This window comes from Oculina patagonica, chromosome 11 (assembly GCF_052425735.1).
Source record: "Oculina patagonica isolate OP01 chromosome 11, crgOcupat, whole genome shotgun sequence".
Classification (NCBI taxonomy): domain Eukaryota; kingdom Metazoa; phylum Cnidaria; class Anthozoa; order Scleractinia; family Oculinidae; genus Oculina; species Oculina patagonica.
The window spans coordinates 12714525-12727012 of record NC_135768.1 but is presented as its reverse complement, the minus strand read 5'-3'; the positions used below and the strand labels follow the sequence as shown (position 1 = coordinate 12727012).

General features: G+C 38.1%; 1 protein-coding gene across 3 annotated transcripts in view; it reads left to right on the top strand.

The window, feature by feature from the left end:
- LOC144630333 (acyl-CoA dehydrogenase family member 11-like) overlaps positions 1–11093 on the top strand; it is a 42008-nt gene extending 30915 nt beyond the window's left edge. For all 3 annotated transcript variants that reach the window (XM_078488686.1, XM_078488687.1, XM_078488685.1), the window contains 7 exons: positions 169–267; positions 1961–2027; positions 3045–3130; positions 4095–4163; positions 5102–5256; positions 6823–6939; positions 10072–11093. In XM_078488686.1, coding sequence (XP_078344812.1) covers positions 169–267; positions 1961–2027; positions 3045–3130; positions 4095–4163; positions 5102–5256; positions 6823–6939; positions 10072–10287 — 809 coding nt within the window. In that variant the 3' untranslated portion in view covers positions 10288–11093. The remainder of the gene's footprint in view (positions 1–168; positions 268–1960; positions 2028–3044; positions 3131–4094; positions 4164–5101; positions 5257–6822; positions 6940–10071) is intronic.
- The last annotated feature ends 1395 nt before the right edge of the window (positions 11094–12488 follow it).

The window sequence follows — 12488 nt, the reverse complement described above, 5'->3', positions numbered from 1 at the left end:
TGGTGAATGTCTTTGAAGTTGAGCTGCATTTGTCAGGTCGTCTTCTTCCTGCTGCAAGATTCTTTCCAGTATGTTATTATTCATCATTTGTTAGCATTTAAATTACTAATAAGTTATTTATTACAAATTTATATTTTATGAGGTATTATTATCTTCAATTCTATACAGAACCAGATGTAGCTTCATCTGATGCAACAAACATGGAGTGCGAGATAAGAAGAGAAGGCAACGAGGTTGTTATTAATGGAAGAAAGTGGTGGAGCAGTGGTAATCAAGCTGTTTTTTAAGAACATAGTTACATCCCCTGTACAACTGCCAGGCCCATCAGTGTATCCCTTGTACAACTGTCAGTGTATCCCTTGTACAACTGTCAGTGCATCCCTTGCACAACCATCCATACAACGGCAGGCATCCCTGTACAACTGTCAGTGTATCCCTTGCACAACTGTCAGTGCATCCCTTGCACAACTGTCAGAACATCCCTTGTACAACTGTCAGTGTATCCCTTGTACAACAGTCAGTGTATCCCTTGTACAACTGTCAGTGTATCCCTTGCACAACTGTCAGTGCATCCCTTGCACAACTGTCAGAACAACCCTTGTACAACTGTCAGTGTATCCCTTGTAGAACTGTCAGTGTATCCCTTGTACAACTGTCAGTGCATCCCTTGCACAACTGTCAGAACATCCCTTGTACAACTGTCAGTGTATCCCTTGTACAACAGTCAGAACATCCCTTGTACAACTGTCAGTGCATCCCTTGCACAACTGTCAGTGTATCCCTTGTATAACAGTCAGAACATCCCCTGTACAACTGTCAGTGCATCCCTTGTACAACTGTCAGAACATCCCCTGTACAACTGTCAGTGTATCCCTTGTACAACAAACAGAACATCCCTTGTACAACTGTCAGTGTATCCCTTGTACAACTGTCAGTGTATCCCTTGTACAACTGTCAGTGTATCCCTTGTACAACTGTCAGTGTATCCCTTGTACAACTGTCAGTGTATCCCTTTTACAACTGTCAGTGTATCTCTTGTACAACTGTCAGTGTATCCCTTGTACAACTGTCAGTGTATCCCTTTTACAACTGTCAGTGTATCCCTTTTACAACTGTCAGAGTATCTCTTGTACAGCTGTCAGTGTATCCCTTGTACAGCTGTCAGTGTATCCCTTGTACAACTGTCAGTGTATCCCTTGTACAACTGTCAGTGTATCCCTTGTACAACTGTCAGTGTATCAGGGACGGCGGAGCAATTTTCCAAGTGGGGGGCTGACTAGTGACTTGAAGTGGGGGGGCTAAAAAGACTTTTCTCTTAGTAACGTCTTTATTTTTTCGGAAATTCTGGGGGGGCTAAAGCCCCCCAGCCCCCCGGCTCCGCCGTGCCTGTGTATCCCTTGCAACTGTCAGTGCATCCCTTGTACAACTGTCAGTGTATCTCTTGTACAACTGTCAGTGTATCCCTTGTACAACTGTCAGTGCATCCCTTGTACAACTGTCAGTGTATCTCTTGTACAACTGTCAGTGTATCCCTTGTACAACTGTCAGTGCATCCCTTGTACAACTGTCAGTGCATCCCTTATACAACTGTCAGTGTATCCCTTGTACAACTGATAGTGCATCCCTTGTACAACTGTCAGTGTATCCCTTGTACAACTGTCAGTGCATCCCTTGTACAACTGTCAGTGTATCCCTTGTACAACTGTCAGTGTATCTCTTGTACAACTGTCAGTGTATCCCTTGTACAACTGTCAGTGTATCCCTTGTACAACTGACAGTGTATCCCTTTTACAACTGTCAGTGTATCTCTTGTACAACTGTCAGAACATCCCTTGTACAACTGTCAGTGCATCCCTTGTACAACTGTCAGTGTATCCCTTGTACAACTGACAGTGTATCCCTTTGACAACTGTCAATACATCCCTTGCACAACTGTTTACAGCTCTCTTTATTTCCTCAGGAGCGGGGGACCCTCGTTGCAAGATAGCTATTGTGATGGGATGCAGCAAAGCAAAAGACATGCCAAAGTAAGCTGGGGTTGGTGTCCGAGCGAGTCACTAACTTTTTGTGTTTTTCTACAATGTAACGCAGCTTTTGTTGAACAACAACAAGGGGGAGCCTACTAAAATAAAATGAAATGCAATATAGTAAAGTAAAAACAGTGAATTAAAATTTAATTTTGATTTAATTTAATAAAGTAAAATTTGATAAAATAAAATTGAATTAAAACTCTATACTGGCAAAATAAAATAAATCTAAAATTAAATAAAATTTGATGAAATGGAATGGAATAAAATAAGATAGAATTAATAAACTTTAATGAAATAACACATTTTCCGAGAATAGGCGACCAGGAAACATCGCAAAAAAATCTTGATTTCATGCACTGATATGTGTATCAACACGGGTCAGATCGGGAAAGATTAAATTGCAGTACACTTCTTTTTGCATGTGTAATACTGTGGCACGAGGTACTCTAAAGGGCCTTTTAATTGGTTTTATGTTAAATTTTGTCTAAGATTTAGCCCCCGTCGATAGCCAGGCTAAGTCATGGGTGTTTAGCCATGTCCTGATCCTCAGCCCGCTGCTTTTGACTTATTCTGTTATGGCGGCTGATGGAAAACATAACAGTTAATAAAATACCATCACAAAAACCTGTAAGGCATCCTTATTCTAGTTTTGAGTCGAGGTTAAAGCACGTTTAACAGGTTTAACAGGCGTGCGGCCGATTTACAACACGTCAAAGTGCAAACGTCGTGGAATTCCTGGAACATTTTCACTTAATGGTTCCCAGTGCGAAGAAGCAAGCGTTGCTAAGAATTGTTCTATTGCAGTTCTCACTGATGGTTGCCCTTTTGGTAGTTTACTGTCAGTATTGCATTTCGGACCAATTTTGTTAAACTTGTTTTTCAGTTCTGGGTTGTATGTGTTTGTTTTAAACAACGGACCCTCTCTAGACATCTGTTCTAGGTGTTCAATGTCAAGAAATGTTTAATTCCTAGATTAATGAAGTAAATTGAATATGGCTTACTTTCTTTTTATAGGCACAGGCGTCATTCCATGGTGCTGGTACCATTAGATACTCCAGGGATCACTAAAGGCAGGCCTCTTACTGTCTTTGGCTACAATGGTCAGTTTTCTTACAGTATCTTGTCCTGTATGAGACAGTTAATGTAATTCACTATTAACCTTGTCATTTTGAGAACGTTGAGGCTGAGATTGTCCAAGCTTTCATTAAACTAACATGTTAAGAGCATACCCGCGTGGAGATTTAGCTAAGAATGTTTTTGCAACAAGCTCAAAACATTATTCAGACTAAAATTGCACTTGTTTTGTTATAAACAGAAATCTTTTAAGATGAAAACTCCAAAAATGCCACTTGTTTTGACCTATTTAGTTTAGGTGAAAAGCAAATAAAAAGTCGAGGCATTTGATCAAAATGTTCAAATGCTCTACTACAATTGAGCCTGTATTAGGCAGAAATGCTCTAGTGGCCACTTAGTACAGGTTTTCCGTCTACAGCAAGTTCCCACAGAACGCGTTATATATATTACTATCTTTAAAATACGTAACAAATTATAGAACAACTACCGCTTATGTATTTTTATTACAAAATCATAGCCATCTGGCTTGTCAAAAATACAATCTAAATAACTTTTAAGCACAACCAAAACTAAATCATGCGTTCAATAGGCTAACCACTTCTATTTTATGAGATAAAAAGTATGGGTCGCTACGCTTTTTTAAAAGTTACACGAGTTGTTTTTTTACTTCCTTGGAATCGCTTTTGAAATGAATTTTAAGACGGTGGTTACTAACTGCTTATAATAAATTGGCCCCCTGTTTTTTAAAAAAAAAAGGAACCCCCCCAAAAAAAGAAGTTTAGGGGGAAAAAAAGAGGTCCAGAGAGGTAGTGTCTTACTGAATAAATTCGATTTCCTTTTAATTGACTTATTTATCAAACGACTTTACAACTATTTCGGGTTTAAATGAAAGCGAGCAAGTATGACCCACAAAAAAGGTGACATTTTTCTCCCATCTGTATTGTCTTTTTCATTTTCTGAGCAAGTCTATATGTTGGCTCATTCTTTTAGATGCTCCACATGGACACTTGGAGATAGAGTTCAAAGATGTCCGAGTGCCAGTGTCTAATATTATTTTGGGTATGTATGAAAGAGTCCACACTAGATAAGGTAGGATAAAAAAGGATTTTTTTTAAAAAAAATTTATGGTGGCTCTGAAACCGCTCCCAGGTAATTTTTTTTAACTTTGCACAAAAAGTTGTACAGTAAAAAACTGCGAGTAAGAACCTGCAATTTCCTAAGTTAGCCTAAACAGGTTCTTACATAAATGGTAATTAGCACAAATTTTGGCTATTAAGGTTCTTAACAGAGTTTTTAGTGGTATTCAGCCTTTTCCGTTTATTCACATTTTTGTAATAATATCAATAATATTTTATGAATTTGTACATCGGCATTTACATTGCAACTGGAGTGATAAGGCTCCTAGATGTCTCCAAAGAGGATCCAGAATGTTGACTTTATATATGTTATTTCCCTAAAAGTGAACATTTTAAATCGATTTTGAAAAATAAGAACCTTTTTCCAAATTTTAGGCTACAGAGGGTTCTTATAAAGAGCTTGTCTAACTGGCAAATTTTAGCCTAACAGGTTCTTAAAAGTTAGCTTCTTACTCGCGGGTTTTTGCTGTATCACAACATGCTGATCACTACTCAATAGTGAAAATTGGGGGTCACTGAGCTCGTCTTTGAGTTATAACCACTTAAAGCTAAAATAAATGGTGTTTTTAACGGGCTATACTGTTGCTAAGGTAACCAGTGATGTCAAGGAAATAACCACATCTTGTTAACCAATAATGGGACATTTGTTTGATACCATTATTGTAGCAGCAACTGATTAAGATTTATACTACTGACCCATCAGAGGGCTTGAAACCGAACAAAGAGCTGAAAAGGGCGTGAAACCGTTGTCAGCTACCTTAAGATAAAGTCTATTCAAACTGTCTTTAAATAGACTGCGGGGGTTAATTTGGTGAGTAACCTGTCCTGCATCATGTTAATGGCTTTGTTTTTTTGCCACAGGGGAAGGACGAGGATTTGAAATAGCTCAAGGACGATTGGGGCCTGGGCGTATTCATCACTGCATGCGTATGGTTGGCTTGGCAGAGCGTTCTCTTGAGCTTATGGTCCAGCGGTCTTTAGAGAGAGTTGCCTTTGGAAAACGTCTCGCAGAAAAGGTCAGAAAGGTCAATTTTGTTCAAATTACGCATTTGCAGTTTGAAATCTTCGTAAACCAATGGGCAAAAATTTCCAATATGTACCAGTAATCACATGATTTCGATTGCAAATTGGAATAAATAAACATGAGTAAATTTTTCAAAGGCTAGCAAAATGTGTAGTCTTTGAAGAATTTACAAGTGCTTATTTATTCCAATCGATTCCAAATTGCACGGGAAAAATCATGTGATTACTTGTTAATAATGTACATGCGACAATTTCGGTCACGCTTTGATGATTTTCGTGACAACTTCAAGCATTTAGCGCTTTAGCGCCTGGCTAAAAATTTTGACGTGTGAATTCATGGGTAAATATTTATTCACTCTCTGGAAGTGCTGCATGAAACGTTTTACTTCAGAACAGTCTTTTGACTCTTTTTGGCGTTGAATTTGAAGAATGTGAATGACAAAGCAAGGGGAAAATTCCTAGGGTTCTGCTGTGGTTCTTGGCTGCGATTTATTTTTCCTGTGGGTTTAAGAAATTCGGATCCGCGTGCCGTGTTCAACACATGATGATCAGAATACCGAATTGAAATACTGAAATATAAAAATCTACCGAACGGAATTTCTTAGTACAGGAGAGCACTCAGCTACAATTTTTGTTGCTGCCTGATTTCACTGGACGTTTTACAGGTTAGATTTGCCTCTTACAGTTGTAAATTAACTATCTTTTACACCTTTTGGTATCGAGCGAGCTTTAAATAACAAGCTTGCCTAATCACTGAGCATTCTTTCTTAAAAAATGAAAGGCTTGCTCCTTTTGTGTACAAAACTAAGAGGTAACCGGTTCCTAGGTAGTCTGGTCAGTACTTCTTATGGACCAGAACGGATCCAATACTGAACCTGCAAAATAGCAGGTCCAGTTTTGGATCCGTTTCGGACCGGTTCCAGAACGGTCCCGTGTAAAGTTTGGAACCGGACCCGTGTAAACATGGGGTCGGGGTTTTTTCTTGTCCTCTTCGCCTTTTTGATAATTCCTCGTCTTTTACACTTCTCAATGGTAAGTGATATTTGTTGTACTTCTGTGCTTTTCGTCGTTGAAATTTTCTATCACTTTCGTCCGCCATTTTGTTTGTTCAAGATGAATTTTTTCAAGAGGCTGCCAGATATGTCCAGGATTGAACGCTAATGAGATGCACGTTCCTCATGACAGGCATCACAAAGTGTCCTCAATAATAAAAGTTCACCAAAACACACCAAAATCTGTCAAATATGAAGTAATATGGAAATGTCAAATAACACAGTCAAACATGAAGTACCCATTAAACAATACTTGCGTTCAATCCTGGACATAAGTGGAGGCTGCCGTAACTGTCAATCAATATTAAACTTTTGCACTGGTTTGGGATCAATTGACGTGTTCTTAGCCAATCAAAATGGAGAAATAGTTGCATGTATATTATTAAAAATAAACATTTGCGCATACCATATAACAAAACTAAGGTCAGAACTCACCGAATCCTTCTATTAGCAACTAGTCCATGCTTCAGATTCAGATTTCATGTTTTTTATTTTCTGTTGTCTTAGGGGATGGTTCAGCAGCAGATTGCTCTTTCCAGGATAGAAATCGAGCAAGCCAGATTGTTAGTTCTTAAAGCTGCACATACAATTGATACTCATGGCAACAAGGCTGCACGAAAACAGGTGAGACTAGAACAGGACTAAATTAGACTTGCTACAAATGTGCGAACTCCAAAGCCTGAAATAGCTGGTAATCTCTCGGTCAGAAAACTGTAGTTAGTAATCAAATTGCTGAGTCTTAAGGTGGCTCAACTGGATTTTCAAGGGGTAACACCGCTCAAGTTTGAGAATTGACTACGTCGCTATTAACAATGCTATCGAAAAACGATCACCACAATTGTATTAGATAAAGATGAAATTTTTTTACGACCAGTGTTATATTGACATCGGAGTTGCCATAGCGACGAAATGACGTCATTACGTTTTTTACTTTCGCTCGTATTGCTCGGCACCAGGAGATTTTTTCGAAAATCGCTCGAAGGAGCTTGTACCACACATAGCTGCCTCGATGTTGGCAAAGTTTGAACAAATTCTATGAGAGCGTTTTCGAAATATTTGGGGATGAAGTTTTCGGGCCTATAAATACAGTCAAAAACATACTAACGAGAAAAAGGGGTAATATCTAAAGAAAACGACGCGCCTGTGAATCGCAATTTCATCTTATAGTAGTTTGATTCCATTTAAAATCGTGTGTAAAACAATGGTGGGGATTGCTTTGGTCGATTGCGAGAAAAAAGAATTTGATGAGCGTGCGTTCCGGTGCTCTTGTTGCCATTTTTGTTTATAATTTGGTCTCTGCCTACAAAAAAGACAATAAATTAGAAACCGCTCGATGAATTTTTTTAAAAATTTGACAAACTTGAGGTTTGTCATCAATTGATATAGCTTGCAAGTTTCAGGCCCATTGAAACATTTAAGGCAGTAAAATTGGGACTCCAATGTACTGATTTTTTCTCGAAGATTTCCTGTTTACAAGCGAGTGTCCTCATTATTCACGGGTATTGTTTTCAATTGTCATATCTACGTGCACCACTCCAGCAAAAAAATTCATTTGCATTTAGCAGGACGCTCGATTGCTTTCCGAAAATTTTTCCGAAGCATGCTAATCTGCCTTGGGGTGAGAATAGCAATGACAATATATGCAGAATAATAGCTTTCGTTTTCTGGACAGAGGCCCTTGACATCAATAGCCCGACAAATGCTGTTACAATTTTTTAAGCAATATAAGCATGTTTCGGAAAATTGTTCGGAAAGCAGTCGAGCGTCCTATTTAATGCACATGAATTTTTTTGCTGAAGTCGTGCACGTGGATATGAAACTTGAAAACAATACCCGTGAATAATGAGGACACTCGCTTGTAAACACGAAATCTGCGAGAAAAAATCAGTACATTGAAGGCCCAATTTTACTGCCTTAAATGTTTTCAATGAGCTTGAAACTTGCAAGCTATATCAATTGATGACAAACCTCAAGGTTGTCAATTTTTTAAAAAAATTCATCGAGCGGTTTTAAATTTATTATCACTTTTGTAGGCATAGAACAAATTATAAACAAAAATGGCAACAAGAGCACCGGAACGCACGCTCATCAAATTCTTTTTTCTCGCAATCGACCAAAGCAATCCCCACCATTGTTTTACACACGATTTTAAATGGAATCAAACTACTATAAGATGGAATTGCAATTCACAGGCGCGTCGTTTTCTTTAGATATTACCCCTTTTTCTCGTTAGTATGTTTTTGACTGTATTTATAGGCCCGAAAACTTCATCCCCAAATATTTCGAAAACGCTCTCATAGAATTTGTTCAAACTTTGCCAACATCGAGGGAGCCATGTGTGGTACAAGCTCCTTTGAGCGATTTTCTAAAAAATCTCCTGATGCCGAGTAATACGAGCGAAAGTAAAAAACGTAATGACGTCATTTCGTCGCTATGGCAACTCCGATGTCAATATAACACTGATCATAAAAAAATTTCATCTTTATCTAATACAACTGTGGTGATCGTTTTTCGATAGCATTGTTATTGGCGACGTAGTTAATTCTCAAACTTGAGCGGTGTTACCCCTTGAAAATCCAGTTGAGCCACCTTAAAATCCCGACATGCTACTGTTTTCTTGAGATACAAACTTTAGATTTTTCAAATTTTCTAGTATCTGTTTAAAGCAAAAGACAATTCCTTCGTTAATTTAAACACATCTGTGAAGTTTCGTGTTTGGACATTGTGAAATTGGAGTGAAGGAAGTGAATGAACTTTGAGCAAACATTGGTATGATTTTTCTTAAACTTCATCCTATCAAAAAGAAATCCAAGAATGTTCGCGAATGCTCCTGTCAACCGTTTTTAAAGGGTACAAGGTTATTGTTACATGCGTGATCAGATGCTCAGAAAGCACCTACAAGATGAACATATTAAGCAGAGTTCAACTTTACGCTATACCAATTTTTCATTGTAAAGAAATGTCGCGGAAAGCTTGTTCGAAATGCTCTCAATCAGAAATAGGAAACGTGAGCTGAACAATAAATCCTACCCAATCTACCGTAAAGTTCCGGTTATAAGCCCTGGGCTTATACAACTTCGTAAGGGGTTTTGGGTGGGCTTATAAACGGAGGGGCTTATATCCGGAAGGGCTTATAAGCGGAATGAAAGAAAAAACGTTTCGAAACAAGCCACAGGAGTGTTGATCGAAATACGTTTTTAAGTTAAAAACGCATAATAAAGCAACATTTAGCCCTGTTCAGTACTGTCATCCAGCAGAGGGGGGCTTATATCCGGGAGGGCTTATAATCGGATGTATTTTTTTGTTGCCAGATAGATAGGCCTATAACCGGGGGGCTTATAAGCGGGAGGGCTTATAACCGGAATTTTACGGTATTTAACAATGAACGCTTTACACCCTTTTCACTAAGTCGCAAGATTTGTTTTCGATAATGATAACCTGAAGAGAGTAAAACATTAGTTGGTAGTTGTGCAAACAGCAAGTTTTAGTAACACTGAGTGGATGATTGATTTTTAATTTCATGTGAGTTTTGTATGCGTGTATTATAAAACAGCTATCCCATGCCCGTTCTAAATTACCAAGGGAAGAGCCCTGGGAACAAGGTTGCCATTTGTGCTTGTTGGATATTTGATGATAGTAGTCGACTATATGTGCACGTGGTTTCCATTTCAAATGCCTGGTAGATGAGGACTGTTCTTATTTACTGTGTAAGCACCGAGATGTGATATATCAATTAATTTACCTTTAATCTTTCAGATTGCTATTGCAAAGATCGCTGTTCCTCGCATGGTTTGTAATGTGGTTGACCGAGCGATTCAGGTGCATGGTGGGAAGGGCGTGTGCCAGGATACTCCGCTGGCCAGTTTCTACGCTCATGCGCGGTGTCTGCGCATTGCTGATGGACCCGATGAGGTTCACTTGGAAGCAGTGGCTAAACTGGAGCTTAAAGAAGCACTCAAATCTAAAATGTAGACTTTCTATATACTTTCTTTTAAACATCTTAAGAACAGAACTTTTGAGTTTTAAATGAATACTTGTCTCAGATACTTCATATCCATTATCAGTTCAAATATTCTGACAGCTATTGATTGGCTGTATAAAGGGCGAATAACAAAGAAATAATAACAAGACAAAATAGAGCGGTTTTTAATTGAGTGTCGGTATTAGTTTACTATCCTCTATGAACCAATTAGTTGCAAAACCAAACAACGCGACTGATTGCGTGTGTTTTTAGTTCGTGTTTTCTTTGTTGTTTGTATTTCTTGTGACTGATCATCTTGCATGCTTTGGTTTTCGTTGATTTTATGTCACTCAGATGAAAACTGCTCTAGTAAGTGATTAATTACGGATAATTGTGGATATACACTGATTATTACAAGACATGACAAGATAACATGTGCTAATTACAAGACAAACTAGTGATTGCTAAATAACGCTTACTAGGTGCGAAACTTGAGAAACAAAATTACAAATTAGGTGTTATATTGACACGTTTAAGTAGTTCAGAGGTCACCTCATTTGATGTGGAAGGCTTCTTTGACCTTAAGTTGTCCTCATTGTACTACTATAACTTAATTATAATTACTATATAGGTAACGGATTGGTTTTTTATTGCAAAAATTGTTAGCAGTGTAGGCTTATTAGTTTTGGCACCTTTTAGGACCAGGCGAGGTCCAGGGTCAATACCATACATTTTGACATATCGCTGAACCCATACGCAGTAGAAGCCCGCCTTTCGTCAAACGCACCATTTCGCATTTGACTGATTTTGTCCAAAAACAACTCTCGAAGTAATCGAATTTACAAAACACGGACAACTCGGGCACTATATCAGACATGAAGTTTTACTTCCGGTGCGTATGACAGAGGCGTGCTTTTCGGCCCACGAAAGTTCTAAACTAAAAAAAACTTATAGCTTAATATATATTCCCTTGATACGAAAACGTTTTTTCAGATTGTATGCGATCATCCTGATTGTGAATGAACTCTTAGAATGCACATTGCCAAACGTAAGAAATCTATGGCATCTACGAGGTATAAAAAAATGTACGAGTTATAATCAACTGTGATAAGCTCGGAAACAGAGAATCTACCCATGCGCCTTTGGGGTATCCGATGGCTATTCTATTATTTCTTAAAGACGGCGGATGCTATTGAGCTGAAAACCTTCAATAAGATATATATTTAGGACGTCTAATAGCCAGTGAAGGATAAAAAATTCAGGGGCCGCGCTTTTCTGGATTTACAATTTTGATGACGTCACGTAAAAACCAAGAATAGCAAAGTTTGAAAAGACAGTTTATTTTATACCTATAATACCCTATTCAAAATCCCCCTATGCCATAGAAAATACAGCCAATCAGAATACAGGAAAGCAGTTGTATATTCGACGTTATTAAACATAGGCACGCTAAGCGTGCAGGAGTTATTTTTTCAATTTATGGGGTGGCTTGGGGTGAAACTGGGTGATTGTCCTGTTGGGATGGTTTATGCCATGGGTTGAGCTATTTGTGTATGGCGCCCCACGGAGTCACTTTTTTGCACAAAGTTTGCTTGCAAACAAAATAATTTTTACATGCATTTTGATGCATCAGAACTGTTTTATTTAATGCGGAAATTTTCATCATTTAATTAAAAAACAAAACTAATTCAATTGTCAAAATGTCACAAAATGGCACGTTCTTATTCTGTTTAAAGCGGTTATTTTGTTGCTAGCTTTGTAGCAACCGTAACGGGTTACTTTTGTTTGTTACGGAATACTTTTGGCTTTTTGCCAAACACTGTAACATGATACCGTTGTTTTTCTCACTTTTGTAACATGACACCTTTGTTTTTTTTTTAAAACGAACGTAACACGATACCCTTGTTTTTCTCGAAAAAGCCACGTCTTCATATAGACATTGAACGAAAAGTACTATAATAAACGAAGTAATAAACGAGTCAAATAGAAAAACCACTCTCTTCGGAAAAGTTCTTTAAAGCGCAGTACACCTGGAGTATTTGTTTCCTGTCAAAACTGTTCAACAAAGATTTTCGTTCATTCACAACGTAAATTCTATTCAACAAACAAGAACTAATTGAGTTATCAAGTTGTCACGAAATGGCACGCTCTTATTCTGTTTTTGCAATCGATCGTAGTTGCTTTTAACAGTAAAGTTACTTGTACCGGTTCA